At 46.8% G+C, this 18,758-nt stretch overlaps 1 protein-coding gene across 2 annotated transcripts; it reads left to right on the plus strand.

The window, feature by feature from the left end:
* The first annotated feature begins 241 nt into the window (after window positions 1-241).
* Window positions 242-18,746, plus strand: TMEM39A (transmembrane protein 39A). 2 transcript variants are annotated; one of them, XM_058825044.1, is made up of 10 exons: window positions 252-459; window positions 2,500-2,589; window positions 10,519-10,712; window positions 12,234-12,456; window positions 13,814-13,897; window positions 15,282-15,424; window positions 15,878-16,220; window positions 17,032-17,219; window positions 17,714-17,834; window positions 18,389-18,746. In XM_058825044.1, exons 3-10 carry the CDS (start codon window positions 10,600-10,602, stop codon window positions 18,620-18,622), a joined length of 1,449 nt encoding a protein of 482 aa, XP_058681027.1. In that variant the 5' UTR covers window positions 252-459; window positions 2,500-2,589; window positions 10,519-10,599; the 3' UTR covers window positions 18,623-18,746. The 2 variants fall into 2 exon arrangements, with proteins under 2 accessions (XP_058681026.1, XP_058681027.1); XM_058825043.1 differs by lacking the exon at window positions 2,500-2,589 and having other exon boundaries at window positions 242-459.
* Window positions 18,747-18,758: the final 12 nt, after the last annotated feature.

Here is an 18,758-nt window from a genome sequence, read left to right on the forward strand (position 1 = left end):
CACCTGAACCCTGCCTGCCACCCCCAAGATGGCGGCGCGGCGCGGCCGCGGCCCCGCCCTCCCCGCGGCTCCTGCCCTCCCTGGGCCGGCCGCTGCCGCCGCGGGCCGCCGCCGCTGTCGCCGCGTGATGAGAGCATCAGCCCTCACTGCCACGTCTCCCGGGTAGCCGGCGCTGTGCAGGGCCGCGCCGGGGCGCCGAGGCCGGACCCGCCCGCCTGCCTCCTCTTCTCCTCCTATCCCTTCCCCTGCTCCTGCCCCGCCGCGGGGCAGCGGCGAGGTGGGTCTGCCCGGCGGGAGGAGGGACGCTCCGCGGGGCTCCCACCGCCGCCGCCGCAGCCTCGTTCCCCCCGGGCGGGCCGGGGGTTGCCGGGGCCGGGTCTCGCCGCCGGGCCGCTGCCGCCGGAGGGGACCCCGCTGCCGGCTGATGTCCGAGCCGCGCCGCCGCCCGCGCTTGGATGTGTGAGTACGGCCCCGCCGCTCCCGTGGGCAGCGCCGGGAGAGCCACGGCGACCCAGGCGGGCGGCGGGCTGCGACCGCCGGAGCCCCCTCGGAAACCTGGGTGTGTGTTTCTGGCTGTGTGGGAGTGAGTGGTGGGGAGGGTTCCGCCGGGTCTGCTCCGTCCTGCTGGTAAGTTACGGCATTTGGTCCCGGGCTTCTCCTTCGAGACGTTTCCTGCTGTGTTTGGGTTAAAGCAGGAGGTGCGCGCACGCTGCTGGGAGCCGGGTGCTCTGGGGAAGGAAGGTTGAGGATTAAACACGGGGAAGTCGGGCTGGGGTCACGGCAGAGTGCGCTTTGGGCTTCTAAAGCGCTGTCCCTACGTAACCAGTCCTGCAAGGGCACTGTCCTGTGGAAGATGAGGAGCTGAGGCAATCTTCTGTAAGTCCAGGTAAATCCAACCCGCCATAAGGTACCGTTTCCAGAATGGATGTGGGTGCACATTTCTCTCGCTGTTCTTTTTTGTATCGCAGTGAAAACAGTGTATCAATCATTCTCTCTTATATAGGCTAGCAGTTGGGCGCATGATTTTCCCTATTACATGAGGCAGCTCCTTCCCTACTCCAGCATCGTTTTAACATGTGAACGTACAGCAGAAACAGAGGCAGCTTTGTTTGCAATCTCTGATTGCTGTCATGCATGCTTTTCATTGTAAGGGGCCCCTCGTGTCCCTGTCATCTGTTACGACTGTAAGTGGAGAAGTGAGATGTCTGTGTTACAAAGGGGTGAGTTACAAAATTTTTGGAGACAAGGCATCCCTTCTGTATCCATCGCTTCTATCTGTTAACTCACTGTGACCAGAAGAGATTTCTGGGAGAGGGATACACTAGTACAGGGTGGGATTGGAATGGCTCAGCTCCAATTTTACAGGATGCTGAAGGCAGAGAACATCAACCCTTTTTAACCCACAGTCTGCTCCATGGCTCACCTCCTGGCACTCCTGCTATTGACTATTTCTGATGCTCATTCCTCCTTCCAGCTGCAGCTCTTGGAGTGCAGACTCCTTCAGCCAAGGTGCTTGGGTGATACTCTGCTGGTAAAGTCTGGGCTCACTGGTGTGCAGCCAGGCAATGCTGACCCCTCTGCGGTTTGGGCTGAAACTTCATGTGCTCCTTGTTGTCCCTTATCTGACTGGAAGTTCTTCAGGTGTAGATGCAGCTACTCCCTGTTCCTTTTCTTGAGCTTCTTTGCCTGAGGTTTTGCTGTACAAACCAGCACAGCAGGTGGTAATGTTTTCCAGGTTTGATTTATTTGGAACAACATGAAGCTCAAGTGATATCAGTGACACAGTGACCCGTGCTCAGTGTGTACTCCTGATCTCAGGACCATAGAACACCTGCGTGCCTCCTGTACAGCTCATTCCTGGCTGTCTCTTTGCAGCATTTGAGACCTGACTTTCAGAAGCTCTGGGTGTCCATGTTCCTACTAATAGAGGTGTCTATACTGCCTCAACCAGAGCATTCAAAATCATTAATAATTTTGAAAATGCAGGGCTTTTATTTCTTATTCTTATATTTAGTCTTTCTGATTGTAAAATGGGGATGAAGCATTTTGCTTCCTACTTTGCAGTGCATGTTTCTATTCTGCTTGTAAGATGATGAATTCTTATAAAAATTTTTGCATTATACAGATGAACACCTTGCTGAAATTACTTGTTTTTCAGAGACACTAATGGCATTTACCACAGTAGGTTCAGTGGAAGCTAAGGAAATAGAGCAATTCTCATCTTACTGGCCTGCCTGCTGATGTAACATTGCCAATGTAGATGTCCTGTTATTAGTACTCAAAAGCAGACAGGCATAATTACTTTTTTGTCTGTTCTTCAGACATTCCTCTTAGTTCTGATATTTTGGATTAAAAAAATTACTTCTGTATGCAGTGTTTTAAGGGGAAGTCCCAGACCTTTCTGCTGGTTTTGAAACTAAGTAGCACTGAAAGAATATGTAATGCAGATTGACTCCAACCTGGTTTTCATAAAACTCAACACTTTCTTTCTTTCTATAGGCACACAATCTGGATGTTTGAGAATACAGCCAAGAGCAAATGTGCTAGAAATGTTTGGCAAGGTGGCTTCCAGTTTCCATGAGCATTCAGGTCAGAAACCAGTTGGGCCACTCAGTACTCCTCAGTAGAGGTGCAGTTGCTGAAGATGGATGTGTTGGAAAGCAACAAGATAGTAGCAATTCAGAGACCATCCTGCTCCTTAGTCTCAGTGTTTTCCCTGTGCCACAGAGTCATGAAATCCTGCAAGAAGTTTTCTTCTGGCTGTTAAAATTGGAACTTTAGTCCATTTGTTTCTAACCCTATCACAGTTAGGTAAGTTGCAGTTAGGTAGGAATAGCTGTTAGCAGGTGGATTTTTAATATCAGAGGTAAATCTGTAGTAGCTGTGTGATTTGGGAAAATAGCTCATAAGCTTTCACAAACTGTCTTGGAAGATTCCATCCTGTTCTTTGGGGGCTGTTGTCATTGGTGAGTTATTCCCAACCTTTTCTTGATTTTTTTTCTTTTGGGTATTGCAAGCAAAAATGAGACTTCTGGTGAGAAGTGGGTATAATCCAACCTGGTCAGGAGAGCTGTCCTGAGAGACAGGGTGCAGTGGCATCCTTTGGAGGTTTGGAATTGTTGGTTTAAAGCAAAATTATCAGTAGACATCTGCAGCCCAGAAATACATATAAGGGAGCATGGATGCAGATTCAGACAGCTGGATTAGTGTCAGTATAATTAATTATACAAGGGATTAATGTATCCTATTGCATTTTCTCAATCTGCAGGATTAGTTGCTCTGTAAACAGTCATAAAAAGTTCTGAGTCCTGCCTACCAAAGTCGTGGAGGTTGAATTGAAGACTTACTGTTTTGTGGGGAATATTTATGTCACCTGAACCTGTTGCTTAAGAGGCAAATAGAGGAGAATCGGTGCATTCTCATATGTGGTTTATATTTTAATGCAAATTTATGATTTATACAAATTACAATGTGTTTAAAATTCCCTGCAATGTTGTTGCTTTTCTGCAGCATCAGGGATGTGCAAAGCATTGTCTCACTGATACTTTCTGCTGTGACTCCCAGTGTGATGACTTGGTGAAAGGCTCAAGGAAGTGGTTTTTAACTTGTGTGCTTCTTCATGCACTCAAGCTCATTGCTACAGATGGCAGATGCCTGCCTTATTTTTAGCTATTTGAGGGCAAAATAGAAAAATCCTAGTGACTCCCCATGATTTGTCATCATGGCTGATCTCCATTAAATTAAACATAGGGATTGGCAGAGGAACAAAACCAGCAGGAAAGCTGCTTCTGTTTGTTTTTAAAAAAGCTTGTCTAAAGCGCTAAAATAATACTTTAAAAAATATCCACTACTACATACAGAGACCCTTGGGAGGAGAAGTACTTTTGAACAGTTTATCATGTTTTGGATAAGGAAACTGAGGCCTGTATTGGTAAAACAAGTTCCCTGGAAGTCAGTTGAAGAGGAAAGATTAAAAAGCAGAAGATATCCTGGCCTGTGCTCAGGCCATTAGATTGGGTTTGTGTTCAAGGTTGGGAGGAGAATGCCTATTTTGGTGGCTTGCTTGATGGAAAATTTTAAAAGATGGGCTCTTAAAGCATGAGCATCTTCTATTTTTTTTCCTTCTTTTTTCCCTGTCAGCAGTGATCTGTTTTGTTGTGCATTTGCCTTGATATCTTGGAAAAAAAAATTTCAGTGGCCATACCTAGAATTCCCTGACTTTGCCAGTTACTGCACATGGCATGGTATAATGGAGGGTGATCTGTAGCTGTGTTTTAGCAGAGCTGTGGTTGTGCGTAATGTTTACTGAAGAGCTCTGGTGCAAGATGTACTTAGGAGTGAGTGCGTGTTGATAAATTGTATTAGCAGCCAGCTTTAATAGCTTTGCCTGTGTTGTGGCTGCTGAAACACTGCCCTTGTGTTTCACTTCCCAACCAGTGTCCCCTTCTAAATAGAACTTCAGTTTCTATCACTAATGTGGAGTTGGAGTTAAAACTTCTGTGTTGTTACACACTCAGAGAACTGTCTGGCTCAGTAATTCCCTGCAGCTCTTTAGTTTGGGTCTCTCACTCTGGATGAGGCTGGGCTGGATGTCCCTTTCCCCAGACAATTCAGAAGCATGGGAACTCGAGGACCAAAATAGACTGTGAGCCAACTGGTCAGGCCTGCATTTCCCTCTGCTGCTGGAAAAGCTCAGCTTTGCAGTTCTGTCTTAATGTCTTGCTGCTAGCTGTGTAATACTGGTTGGCTTGGTGCGGAGTGTTATTGGCCACTTGGAGCTGCTGAGCCTTGAGGGTCTTGCATTGTGGCTTTGTTTTTTTTTTTGGTTGGTTTTGTTTGTTTTTTTTTTTTTTTTTTTTTTTTTACTTCCTTTTAGAATAAAAATTCTCTTGTCTTCATTCATAAAATTACTACAGTCATTCATTGAAGTTTTCCTAAGCTGTTTGTTTTGACCTGCTGCAGCAGTTAGTTGCACAAGGTAATTGTATGGCAATATAAGGTAATACTGTTTTATTACACCAGGAATTGTGGCTTTGTTCTTGTACTCTCCAGGGGTTTGTTTAGAGTGCTTAGTCTGTGTCTCAACTTTCCTCTGATTCACAAAACCTGAACTCGCCTATCTTCTGAAGGGGACACTATTGCCTGCATACCTCTGGAGACTTCTTCTTGCACCCCCTAAAGTAAGGTCTTTGAGGGGATTTTTAGGGAATTTATAGGATTTCTCTGTTTTAAAATGGCTTTTTTAGTATCTTAGATAATTTTGTTTATCTGGAGTATTAAGAACTTAAATCTACGTCTTACACTTTAACATGTCTGCAGAATGAGCTGACTGAGCTTACTGCACTTCAACTTTGAGAGGCTTTTCCTGAAAAAACTTTTCTTTCCCATTCCCATTTTTGTATGTGGGTATTTGAAATACTGTGGCAGCTGCAAATGGCAGGCACTGCCTTCCCCTTGTCTTAAGCTAAAACTTCTATTTTTCCCACTTACCCTTCTGCTTAGCTCTGCACTTCCTTGCTGAAAACACTAGAAATAAGTCATACAGTACATATCCTGTTTGTTAATGCTTGCCATAATCTTGCTACTTTGACCCTTTGGTTTTGGCACCTGTGTAGAGGACTGGTAGATGGAACCTCTTCAGCCAGAGTTGTGCTGTATCAGAAAAGCCTACACTGACGTGGTCTTGATGGGTTGGTTTTGTTTTTACAGAGGAGGTTATTAGTCACTGAGCAAAAATTAGTCTTGCTGGTGCATCACCTGACAGTGGTGATTCCTCACCCAGCTCTCCTGCTTGGGCTGCACTTCAGGGGGTTTCTATCTGTCTCTGTGCCAAATCCCCATATTAATCCATCTCTCTGTATGGCATGAGGGCTTGGAAAATGTGCTGACTTGGAGACCTCCCTCCTAACCGGTTTTGCCTCCCAGCTCTGGGCCAGGTGGCGGGTGTGTGCCTTTGGATCCAGCCAGAGTTGAAAGGTTGTGTTGACTTAGCACCGGGGCAGCTCTGTGCAAGCCAAATATTTAGCTTTCCATCTGATAACCTGTCGGTTGTTTCCTTCCTTGCAACAACTAAATGCTAATTTTATTCCCAGACCAGTTGGGGCTTTCACAGAAATTTTGTGTCTTTGTGGCTTCTGTTGTGGCAGATGTGAGGGTGCTGACAAGATGGCCTTGTGACCAAGGCTTGGGTGCAGCCATCTCTGTTCCTTGGCTCTCTGGTGATTTTTTTTTTCTTTTTGGTGTTATATTGGGTGAGTCAATTATTAGCTTTGTGTCTGTTTTTCCAGCTGTCAGAATAGGGGTTTGGATTTGTTTTGGTTGTTTTTTATTTTAATTTAAATAAATAAATAAGAAGTTCACACTAAAAGGAAGTTAAAATATAGTATAGTAACTAGGACTCTCAAAAGTTCAAAGGAAAACTTGTGTGATAATTTGCAAAGATACTAGGATTGCTGGACAACTGCAAGTTTAGGATTAGGCTGACCAGCTGCAGTGAGTTGAGTTGAGGACATTAGCAACCAAGAGAGCATTTTCAGTTTCAGAAGCTAATTGTGCTTTGTGTCAGTGGTCTGCAGCCGTGTCTCGGGGGTGGCTGGCTGCGCCTCCCTGCCAGGGAGCTCTGCACACGTGGCAGGTGTGTTTCCATAGAGCACGGGCACCCTGAATGGAAAGTCTTGCCAGGAGTGTTTGTGTTGCTGTGGAGGCAGAGAGAGTCCCTCACCACAAAGGCCATGTGTTGCTTCACCCCCAGCTGTCACATGCTTCCTCAGCAGGAAGAAGGTTGCTTTAATTGAGATGGTGAGTTGCAGTGAAGAGACCTGTGGTCTTCTTGAGCCGCATTGCACCAAGTGAGGATGGCCATGTTTCACTTTCTGCTCTTGTGAGTAACTGGTGCTAGGACTTGTGGAGCCAAGGAAAGCCACCTGAATGTCTTCCACACTCTGGGAGTTCTTATGTCTCGGTGCAGCAAGCTTCCTAACAAGACTGGAGAGGCTTGGAGTTTTCTCCAATTAAAAAATGTTAACACTGTCAAAATAATTGACTGAGCTTTGTAGCGTTTCCAGCAAAGAGATGGGAAACAGGCACACTTGCCATTCTGATGAGTCACTGACTCTCTCCTGATTGCCTCTTGAAAGAGCTGTTTGGGCAGCTGCTGATGCAGAAACATGATTCTGAGTGATGGGCCTTGGTGAGCAGGACAGGGCTGCACACTGTTTCAGCTCTGAATTGGTGAGTAATTCATCTGCCTAGCTTTTTATCAGTAAAGTTGTGCAGAGAGCTGTGGTTCTTGCCTGCCTTGATCCTGCCACGATCCTGCCTTGTCTGGATAGCTGGGGAGCTGATGGGCAGGAAGGGTATTGTGGCACAGAAATAAAAAATTACCAAGTGCTTTCTGTGGTCCTAAAAGCAGGAACTGGAAATCAGAGCATCTGATACCTTCTGTTTCTGGATTTTCTTGTAACTGTGTCACAAATGAAAGTTTTGTCTCTGTCCTGAAGCATGGTCTGCCCTTGAACCCAAGAGCTGTCCCTACCCACATCCATTCCCTGTGCAGGGACCACTGTCTGCTCTTCTGTAGCTGCTCTCCAGATTCTGTCTGTGTGTTTTTATGATGCCCACATCTGCCTCAGAGAGGGTATCTTGGAGGCTAGGTAATACTGGTTCTGAGGATTTGAGGATGAAGGGACCACAAGCATGTTGCTTATTTTTTGAGGGAAATTGTAAGTGAACTGGAAAGAACAGCATGGAATCACATTAATGGACTGAAGAGTCTTGTCAGGAAAAGCTTTTATCTTTCATTACTCAGTTTTTCTGCATGACTCTATAAAATATGATCACTGATGGGGTGGAGAATGCAAACAGAGAAGGGAGCAGGGTGGACTCTTCATTAATACTTTATATGACTTGGAATATTATCTGTTGGAGTAAGGGTTTATGGATACCTTTTTTTCTCGTTTTCAAAGTAGAATCATGCCTTTGTTTATTAATTGAAAGCTATAAAAGCTTTTCCCCATGTCTTTCTCCTCAAAAAGGAGGGCTGTTGATTGCTTCAAGGCCAAAACAAAGCAGACTTAGAGACAATCTGATGTGTAATCTCACTGCTTTGTTTAGCTTTATCTCTGGAGCTTCAGTTTTGTGTGGCTAGTTTTACAAAATAAAAGCAAACAAAAAAAGGGATGGTTCTTAGGCAGATTTTGCTCCAACAAATACCTACCTAATTTGATCTGACTCCAGTATTTAAAGTTATTTAAAGCTTGGCTTGAGGAACTGCCCAGTCTATATGTTCATGAATCACTGTGAAAGGGCTCATTCAAGTGCATTTAAAATATGTGCACTGACGTTAAGGATGGCTTCTTTCCACAGGCAGTTGTTTTTACTGGTAGAAACCTGCATTTTACTGGTTTGTAAAGCCAGGGGCTGCAATTGCGATTGCTCTGTGTCCAAGTGTCTGTATTGGCGAGCATGTGAGGCATACTAATGGGGTGATACTAATGAGACCTGTTAAATTATTTACATGAATTATTGAATGTGCTATAAAATACCTTCCACTGTTAATAGCACTAATTAGACCACCAACATATTGCATCCATTATCATAAATATCCTGTAGGTCGAATCAGACCAATTGTTTCAGCTACCACAGGCCCTGTGGTAGCTAAATTTGGCTTAAAATGGCTTTCAAGTTTGTTCTTTTTGGGGGTTTTTCCTCATTTTTTTTCCTTCACTTTAGCTGTTTATCAAAAGTGTCTGAATGCCCTAAGTGAATTCTGCATTGTTTGTTGCTGCCCCTGCTCATCTTACACATTCAGGAGAATTTTCTTGTTTATATTTAATTCCTGAAATAGAAATATTTCCAAATAAAACTCCAGAACATCCTAGGGAAAATCTCTGAAAATTCTTGTTTGACAAGAAGGGTAAGGAAGGCTTCAATCTCTGTTGTGTTGCTATTGGAGATATAAGAGTATTAAAGTCTGCCAAAACACACTATTTACCTCAAAACCAAAATTCTCCAATGTTTGCTTGCCTTTCATGCATTTTCGTATCTCCTTTTTTTTTCTCTCTCCCTCCTGGATCTCTGGTTTTTTGTGTGGTTTTTTTGGGTTTGGTTTGGTTTGATTTTTCCAACTGACTTTTGTGTGAGTATGCAGAAAGCATTCCTCATTTGAAACATCTTGATTTTTGTTGAAAGTTTGAGAATTACTATCCTGGTTTCATTAATGAAAGTAGAGATGAAGGATGGGAAATTTTAATACAAAGGGCAATTCTTTGAGGGAATTTTTTAGAGAAGTACTCCTGCACACTGTGTTCATGGTGACAGTCCTGTGACTCACAAAACTTCTGGCATTTCTGCCAGCTGTGATTTCTCTGGATTTTAAAGGAGGTGATGACTGAATTATAAATAGTCCATAGGTTCCATCTGTACATTTCAGAGCTACATCTAGAGTTTCCCAGAAGGTGGATGTGCTTTTTTGATCCCTGGGTTGGTTCTGGCTATGATATTTTTCCAAAAGGGCAGCTGATTCAGACTCCAGGCACACAGACACACCAAAGTCCTTGTAGTGAGATGCTCACTTGGTGTCTTGTTCCTGTACAGCACAGGAGCACTCCAGTCCTTCACTCCCTTATGTCTGCTGTGTTTGCATTAGAAACTTTCCTGACTGCCAAAATCCTTGCAGTGTCTTGTTGGAGACCAGTGAAATAGAAGAAAAATTGTATGGGAAGTGATAAACTCTATGCTAGAAATGACACTATTGTTTCTGATATTCTGAGATGCCCAGCCTCTCTCATAGTAGTTTATTTTAAGGAATTGATAGATTTAAGTGTGTCTTTAAAAATAAATAGGTAAATAAATATGTACAAGTTTACTTCTGAATTATTTTTCTTTTCAGGGCTGGGTTATGGGATTGCCTATATGTGCCTTTGAAGTACATGCATACATGTGTGTTTTGCTGCACTTTTCTGCTAGCTAAACCCACTTTTAAATGGATGTATTACCTTGGTGTCATTTGGGCATTAGCACAGGAGGGAGCTGGACCATGCAGTTTCCTTCAAGGACACCAGTGTGTCTGTTCAGAGCTCTGCCAGAGGGTGTCTGAGTTAACCTACCAGCATCAGAGCCTGGCCAGTAACATGCTGAGTGCCTATAAAGAGCTGTGAAGCTCTAGTAGCTCAACCACAACACGGAGAAGGCTCTTACCAGGTTTGCTTTTGAAATAAAGCACCCATTTTTGTCATCTCCAGCTCTGGAGATGCTCAGTGGTGCTTTCCAGCCAGCAATAAGTGCTGTCAGTTGTTGATGGCTAATGCAAGCAGCCCCTTTTTAGAGACACAGTGGTGTTCCTTCTGGGTGTGCAAGCAGACGGTGATCTGCTGCCATTGAAGTGGCACAGTGCTGATGGCTGTCCCACAGGGCTCTGAGTGTGTGAGAGTGACTTCCTTCTGCATGAATTTGCCTGGCTGGAACTGGGTGAGTGTGACCAGAGTTAAAGCTTAAGTGATGTTTCTGCCTCCTTTGCAGATTTGGGAAGGCTTTTGGATCGTGGTGTGGGTGTGAGGGCACAGCCTGCTGGAGGCACTGGAAGTGGACTGGTTCCTGGTCATGCCCGGTGGAAGGAGGGGACCCAGCCGGCAGCAGCTAAGCCGTTCTGCTTTGCCTTCTCTCCAGACTCTGGTTGGCGGCAGCTGTGGGAACGGGACTGGTCTGAGAAACAGGTGAGGACAGAGGCAGGGCTGTTGGGACAGCACTGAAAGCAAGGAGCCTTGATCCTCCCTGAACCCTGTGTGGGAGCATGGCTTTGTGGTGAAAGTGATGGGTTGGGAGAGGGGAACCTTGAGCCCTCCACTGTGGTATTATGAGACAGCTCATCCAAGAGGGAACAAGTCCTGCGTGACAAACCTCTTCCAGCTTCTCTTCTCAGCTCTGCTGTGGTACATGCTTCCCTCTGCAGCCCCTCTTTTGACTTCATGCATTAAAACCAGCCCCGTGGAGGGGATTGTGGCAGTGGTCTCAGCCCCCCTTCACCACTCTGTTGTGGTCACAACAGCCACAGTAGAAATCACACAGGGGTGGAAATCACACACTGCTTCATTTGTCTTTCCTGCAGCAGTTTCCAGAGCAGTGAGTCCTAGCAAATGATGAGTCCTTGTCTTGCTCACCTACCTTCACTGTCCTGGGGAATTAATGTGGCACGACAGACAGCTGTGACTCCTCCTCCTACATAATAGAAACACAAGGCAGGAGGATGCCCGTATTCTGTTTTAGACCTGCAGGTTGATGAAACTAATTCTCATAGTTGGTAAAGATGACCTGCATTTTCTGGGGAAGTTGGGGGCTGAAACAGGAACGGACATGCAGTGACATTGAGATTACCACATTTGGTATAAAAACTGAAAGGGCCCAGCATTACTTCTTTCCATAAAAAGTTGGCAGACCAGAGAAACTATTTGCTGCATGCTGGGGCCCTGGTATAGGTTCATTCTTACAGAGTAGAGCAATCCCAGCCATTTAGCTTTGGCCTTTACAGACTTCTCTGTCAGGGACAGAGGGACAGATAGCACAGTTTGAGGTTCTTTGGAAGCAAGTGATGTCGAGACTGTGGAGTCAGGGCCCCAGGGTCCTGGGAGAGCGTTGCTTATCTGGTTTCAGTCAGACATAGCATAGTTCCTCTACCAGTTCAGTATGCCAGAGCTGTTAGTTGTCATGTCCTCCTCTGAAAGCTAGAAAAGAAGGAAGTGTGGGAACACTTGAGAGGTTAGCCTTTAGGAAGTGGCTGAACTACTCCATTACATTTTTAGTTACTCATCTTTTTAAAAGAGGAACTATGAACAGAAAGACAGTGGGCACTTTGCTGTGCTGGAGAAGGAGGCTGGGTGCTACTGTAGTGCCCTGGTGATGGGTTGAAAGCCAGTATTAACTGTTAGGTGTAGCACAGAATCCTTAATGATTTTAGCTCTGTATGTCTGCTCCTCCGAGCATGCTGGGCATGTCACAGCACTTCTGACAGATCAAGCTGTCGTCCAGGGAAAATTCTGGATAAGGGTTTTGTCTGAGCTAAGATGATGGAGGTCACCACCAGCCTCTTATCTCATGTCAGAAATAGGAATGCAAAAACTGCTGTCGCCTCTCCCCTGGTAATACCCAGTCTCATATTTACAACCTCAAGCACTCTATCCTGGAAAATGTCAGAGATGATGGAGAATGTTTACCAAGTAAGTGATGTCCATCTGCTTCAGGAATGGTAGTGCCATCAGCCTGTCGGCACCTCCGATCACAGCACTGATTACTCCAGAGCCTGTGCGTCACTGCCGGATCCCTGACCTGCCATTGGATGGGAGCCTCCTCTTTGAATTCCTGTTCTTCATCTACCTTCTGGTAGCCCTCTTCATTCAGTACATCAACATCTACAAGACTGTCTGGTGGTACCCATACAATCACCCTGCTTCCTGCACCTCACTGGTGAGTTCCCCAGCAAGTGCCATCACTCGGGCTTTTTCATTACACAGCTCCTTTCATGCTTCTTCAATCCAGGAATCACCAAGCATTTGACATTAAGGGAGTGAATGAGAGTTCACATGCACCCCCATCAGTCAGGGGCCATGTCATCCCCCATTTTACAGGGGAGAAAATCATGGCAGGAGAGAGAGAGAAGTCAGCAGGACTCCTTCAGGAGATACTTCTTGCACATGTTTGCATGGTCTAGCTAGTCCCTAGGGTTTGACACAGAGTTGAGACTCCAGGAGCTGTCTCCTGCTGTGAGTGCCCCTTGCCGGTTGAAACAACAGAGCCTGAGAGAAGGAAGATGTGCAGATTTTTGTTAGGATCTCAGAGCAGGTGAGCAGCACAGTTGGGGAGGGGGTCAGACCCTCAGCTTATGTAAAGCTCTCGACCTCCTCGGTTTCAGTGTTCTTGCTGTCCCAATAAGATGCCTGTGAGCCACCAGGCCTCAAGGGAGCAAAGTCGGCCTGTGCAGCTGGAACCCTGTCCTAAAGGCTGCTTGGAAGCACGAGGTGGTCCCTCAGTTACCTGTACCGACAGGTGGTGCTGGTGTTCCAGTCACCAGCCTCCTGCTCAGCTCTGCCGTGCTGGACACAGTGGGCTTAGAAGTAAAAGCATTCTCTCTGGGGCTCCCTACCCACCAGGATTTAACGGTCGTTTGTTTATTCCCATCACAACTCAAGCATTCTTTTTTACCCAAAATGTCCCTGAAGTACCAAAAGCAGCAGTATTCAGAGTCTACTGACTCTTCTGGCCAGAATATATTGGATGGCTTCACTGAAAAGCTGTAAGAGCTGTGTCTAACTTGATGCAGCTAGAGAACTTCTTCATGGCCAATGAAGATGAGGTTTCTCAGGTCAGCTTGGTTTCATCAGAAGCACTGGTTGCTACAGACCATTTTGAGACCAAGAGGGAAAGTGAGCTGGTGTGCTCACTCTGGACTCCAGTTTGGCTGCCCTTTGTCTGATTGTTCAGGGCCTTTTCTGTGGAGAACCTGCAACCTGTTCTCCATGGTAGGATTCTGGTTCTAGATGTCCCTTTGACCCCAAGAATACCTGCCTGAAGGGTGGGTTTGTTTTGTTTTCTGTGGAAACCTCTCCATGGGAAGGAATCTCCCTGTGGAGGAGATCTTGCTTCTGGAGATGTTCCTGTGTCACTAATGTTTATGGATTTCCCTTCATCCCTAATAGAGAGATTTGGGGAATGCCTATGTGAGGTGCTAATGTACTCTCTAGCAGCCAGCTTTCTAGTCCCACCCCATTTGGGTGGTTTCAGAGTCCCTTTTCCTGGTGAAGATCTTTTTTCTTTCCTCCTTCAGAATTTTCACCTCATTGACTACCATCTGGCGGCGTTCATCACAGTGATGCTGGCACGGAGGCTGGTGTGGGCCATTATCTCTGAGGTAACATTCCCACTGTTCCCTCTACTGCCTGTAGGACTTGCTGCAGAACATGGTCATCCATGGCCTAGGAAAATCCTGCAGGTTGGAAGGTTTCTTCCCTCAGAAAAGTCTGGGTGTGAAGGACTAAGATTTTGAGGGTGCTTTTCTGCCTTGGAGTTTTCTCCTTAAGACCAGTCATGCCCTGTAGTATTGGGTAGCTCTGTTGGCTCTGCATCTAGGAGGAGATTAAATGGTCCCACTTCCTTATTTATCTCTGCAGGTACAGTACTGTACCCCACTATCTCATGCTAGAGAAGTGCCTGAGAGAATTGCAAGTCAAGTAGCAATAAGGCAAATAAGGAGGCTGGCCAAGACAAGAAGAATGAACAGGAGCTCAGAGGGGGAAGAGTCAGGTGGAGAATGTGTGACTACACTGAAGTGACATTGGAATACTGGTAGAACTGCTTTTCCAGTCCTGGTTACTCAGTAACTCGGACTCTGGTCATGTCACCACACACTTCTCTGTGTTTGTGGGAGCAGAACCAGGCCAAATTGAGTCTCCGTAAAAGGTCATTTTCAGAAGTTTTGTCCACTGAAATAGCTAATACAGCTCTAGGCTAAGCAACTAAGCAGTGTTTAAAAATAAGTAAATTAAATAAAAGAATAGTTATGTCCTGTTGAATAGATAAGTGGAGAAGGTGGGAACTCTGAAGGGCTCTTTTCAACTGATTCCTTCCATTTTCATTTAAGTTCACATCCTCCGTAAGAATTGCCATAGACTGAAATTTCTGCATTGAAATCTTCCATGCAGGTTCTTGTGCATCCCATGTATTGGCTCTAACCCTTAAGAATCTTTTCATAGCTCAGTTTCCTTCTCTCCTCTGGAGATTGGATCAGGCTTTCTTGTTGTGATGCCTCCTCACTACACTGCAGCCTGCACATCCAATAGAGCTAAATTATGGAAATCTGGGTTTGGAATCGAGAAGGTGCACATCTTCTTTTCCCTTAGCTGCAAATTTTCACAATGCTGAGACCTGATCCTTCTAAAGAACAGAGAGAGAATGGGTTTCAGGCTATCCTGGGCTATCATCGGAGCAATAAGGGATTTGAGCAAAATATTTTTCTGCTTTGCAGCTCTGAATTTTTCTTCAAAGGCCCTACTTTAGTCATGCCCCACAACTCGTGATTATTTGAATCTTTTGGATCCTGTCAATCATTAATAAAATTAAAGGCATTTATGTTAGTAAGAGAATCAGTTTCCTGATTCTGAGAGGAAGAGGGCACCTATCCCTCTTCTAGTACCTGCTGGCACCCTCTCCCTGCTCCTCCTCCGCAGGCACCCCTTGTGCTCATCTTCTAGCCCTGGTTGTTATAGGACTGCTGAGTGTTTCCTCTCCATTTGCAGGCCTCTCAGGTGGGTGCAACATCACTGATGTGCTACATGGTGCGCCTGGTGCTGCTCACCCTCTGTGGATGGGTGCTCTGCTGGACTCTGGTCAACCTCTTCCGCAGCCATTCTGTTCTCAACCTTCTCTTCCTGGGCTACCCGTGAGTGACACCACTTTGAACCTTCTGGGCAGGGGGGCACAGCTGCCTGGGGGTGCCATGAGCCAGAGTGGGAAGCAGAGTGTTGGCTGTAATGTCTCCTCGATTTAGGATTAAAAAGGAAGCAGGAGTGGCTGGGGGAAGGTGTGAGGAGGTGGCACAGAGTTGATGAAGTGAATTGCCTCAGCTGCTGTTCGTGTGAGGGGCGTTTACTGCCACTTGAAAACTGAGCCTTTGGGACTGTTGGTTCTGCAAATGGGATTTAGAAAAACTTCTCTGCACAGGTGTTGAAGCTGCAGCCTCTGGCCTTTTAGTGGGGAGAAGAGTTGGCTGCTAGCTTCTGGAGTGGGGGGTCCCTATGTGCTGTCACTCTTGTCAGGGCCAGTACCTGTTGGGGAGGTGCCCCCTATTGGGATGGCTGTTACTTCAGCCATTTTTTTCTTTCCTTCACGGCAGGTTTGGTGTCTACGTCCCTCTGTGCTGCTTCCACCAGGACAGCAGAGCACAGCCTCTACCTGCAGACTGTGGTTACTTGGTACAGGACCAGGTGGCGGATGATGGGGCTTCAGCTGTCAGCAGCCTGGTCAAAGACTTCTTCTCGCTCCTGTGGGAATCCCTGAGAGAACAGTTCAATAATCCTACATCTATCCCCACCCACAGCTGCCCCCTTTCGCCAGATCTCATCCGCAATGAGGTGGAGTGTCTAAAAGCAGACTTCAACCGCAGGATCAAGGAAGTTCTCTTCAACTCTCTCTTCAGTGCCTACTACGTGGCATTCCTGCCACTGTGCTTTGTGAAGGTAGCTGTTGTCTGGCTCTCTCTGTGCCCCTGCCCACTGTCTCCTTCTGAATGTTGTGTGAACTACTGCCAGGCCAGATTCCTGGTTAATTCCCCTTTTCTCTGTCTCCCCTTTGGCAGCCCGGATAGCGGAGCATGGCTGCATCCGGAGTGCACTAGTACTGCTCCTGGTTGGCAGATAGGTATTGCCATAAATGTGATGCACCTCTAGTCCCATCACCCCACTTACTAACTCCCCTTCTCCCACCCCCTGTCCTAGGCAGATGGATAGCAGTGTTCTTCCTAGAAAAGAGAACCTGTTGTTACCCGTCTCAGATCCAACATTGTGGCTTTTGAGCGCTTGGATCAGAGGCTTTGGTGGCCAGCCTGTTAGAGCCAACTAGGATGCTTGGCAAACTAAATCCAAGAACCTCTGGTCAGTGTGGGGGTTATATTTTTTCATCTGTCATTTCTCTTACTTGAATAAGCTCCAGTTTGTGCAGAGAAATGGGCAGGGCTCCACAATCCATGTAGCAGTCTTGGTGGAATTGGTGCTCCTGGGGCAGTTCTGTGGCAAGCAAGCTGCCTTGTTACCTGCTGCTGGAGGAGGACATTCACCAGCTGCAGCATCATCCCCTGCCCTTTCTCCTGCAGCTCAAGGAGAAGGGAGCCTTGAGCGCCTCCTAAGCCGTAACCCTCCGAAATCACCGGTCCAAAAGCGCATGCCTGTAACGTGTGGTGTGGGTCTGCTGGATGCACATGCAGTATGTCCCTTGTCATCCTCCTTGTGCTTTGTGACAGTGGTGCCAAGTTCTTGTCTGGTCTCTTTGCAGAGCACCCAGTACTATGACATGCGCTGGTCCTGCGAGCACCTCATCATGGTGTGGATCAATGCCTTTGTCATGCTCACCACGCAGCTGCTGCCCCCCAAGTACTGTGACCTGCTCCACAGGTCTGCTGCCCACCTTGGCAAGTGGCAGAAACTAGAACACGGCTCCTACAGCAATGCTCCACAGCACATGTGAGTGTGGGGATGGCAGGGCTTGGCATGCCTAGCAAGGGGCTGAGATGTTCTGGTGGGTGAGCAAATACCAGCAGTGTTTATCTACTGAGGATGTGTCTGCACTCCCCATGCAACTCTACTGGCCTTGTTCGCTGAAAACAGATATGGCTGCTCTAGAGAGCTGTCTGAGCTCCTCTAGTCACCGCTGGTTCCCTCACAGAAAGGAATGCTGAGATTCTTCTTGGCCACTTGAGAGCATCTTGAGCAGAGGCAGGGGGTGGCTCCCTGCACTGCAGTGGACAAGGTTCTAGCACTGGGAGCCATTTGTTCATACTACATAAGAGTCCATTGAATGGGCTTGTGATCAACCCTCTGTGCTTTTCCAGTGGGAGCTAAGACGTGTCCTTGTGGCAGAGGCTTTGGTATTTTTCAAGATGCAGTCCATTCCTGTGAACCCTCGTTCAGGGGGTTGGGAGCACAGATGTTCACACTCTGGCATTGTTTCCCCACAGCTGGTCAGAAAACACAATATGGCCACAGGGAGTTCTGGTGCGACGGAGCCGGTGCCTGTATAAAGCAGTTGGGCCTTACAACGTAGCAGTGCCTTCAGATGTGTCCCATGCCCGCTTTTATGCAAGTATCTCTTCTCTTGCTTGGTGCCTTACCACTGTGGGAGGGAGGAGAGGCTCAAACCCAGCTGCAGCACAAGAGAGTTCAGTGTTCTGTGACAGCCTGGGGCTGTTGATCAAGATACATGTTGGCAGCAGTGGGGCTTACCCATTCTGTCTAACAGTGACCTCTGGGCAAGATGGGAGCCATGGCTGCCTTGTCAGTGCTTTCTCATTGAGGTGACACAGCTCTCCACAGTTCTCTTTCTCATTGAGGTGACACAGCTGTCAGGCAGTGGCATTCCCCTGAGAGGGTTCTAGTTAACACCCTTCAGGGAAATGGGAAAGTGTGTCAGCAGGCCAATAGGTTTATTTCACCCACTTCCCCTTCTCGAGCAAAATGCCATTCTACATGTGTTGTTCCTTACTGTTTTCCCTAAGTGGCAGCTAGTGGTGGCTGGAGCACAAGCACTGCTTCTGCTCTGCAGTGGTCCCTGACAGCATTATGTCCATAGTCCTCTTCACTTCAACCCAGCAGCAAATGACAGAAATCTCTCCTTCTTTACTCTTCCCCTGCAGTTCCTCTTTCACCGTCCCTTACGGCTGCTCAACCTGCTGATTCTCATCGAAGGCAGTGTGGTCTGCTACCAGCTCTACTCCCTGCTGCGCTCAGAGAAGTGGAACCACACGCTCTCCATGGCCCTCATCCTTTTCTGCAATTATTATGTCTTATTTAAGCTCCTCCGGGACCGGATAGTATTAGGCAGGGCATACTCGTACCCACTTAACAACTATGGACTCAAGGCACACTAGGCTGGCCAGACGTGTCCCCCTTCTCTTCCTCATCCCACAGGGCAGGAGGGAACCTCAGAAAAAAAATATTTTCGTACAGTTCTATTTTTTTCTTGCAACGTTTATAAATATTTAAAATATTTTATATTTTGTATAC

Source organism: Ammospiza caudacuta, chromosome 2 (genome assembly GCF_027887145.1).
Source record: "Ammospiza caudacuta isolate bAmmCau1 chromosome 2, bAmmCau1.pri, whole genome shotgun sequence".
NCBI classification, from domain to species: Eukaryota; Metazoa; Chordata; class Aves; order Passeriformes; family Passerellidae; genus Ammospiza; species Ammospiza caudacuta.

Coding starts and splice junctions, on each gene's coding strand:
- TMEM39A (XM_058825043.1), top strand. CDS start 10,600: ATGCCCGGTGGAAGGAGGGGACCCAGCCGGCAGCAGCTAAGCCGTTCT. Junction 12,457..13,813: donor CTGCTTCCTGCACCTCACTG/GTGAGTTCCCCA, acceptor TTCCTCCTTCAG/AATTTTCACCTCATTGACTA. Junction 15,425..15,877: donor CTTCTCTTCCTGGGCTACCC/GTGAGTGACACC, acceptor CCTTCACGGCAG/GTTTGGTGTCTACGTCCCTC.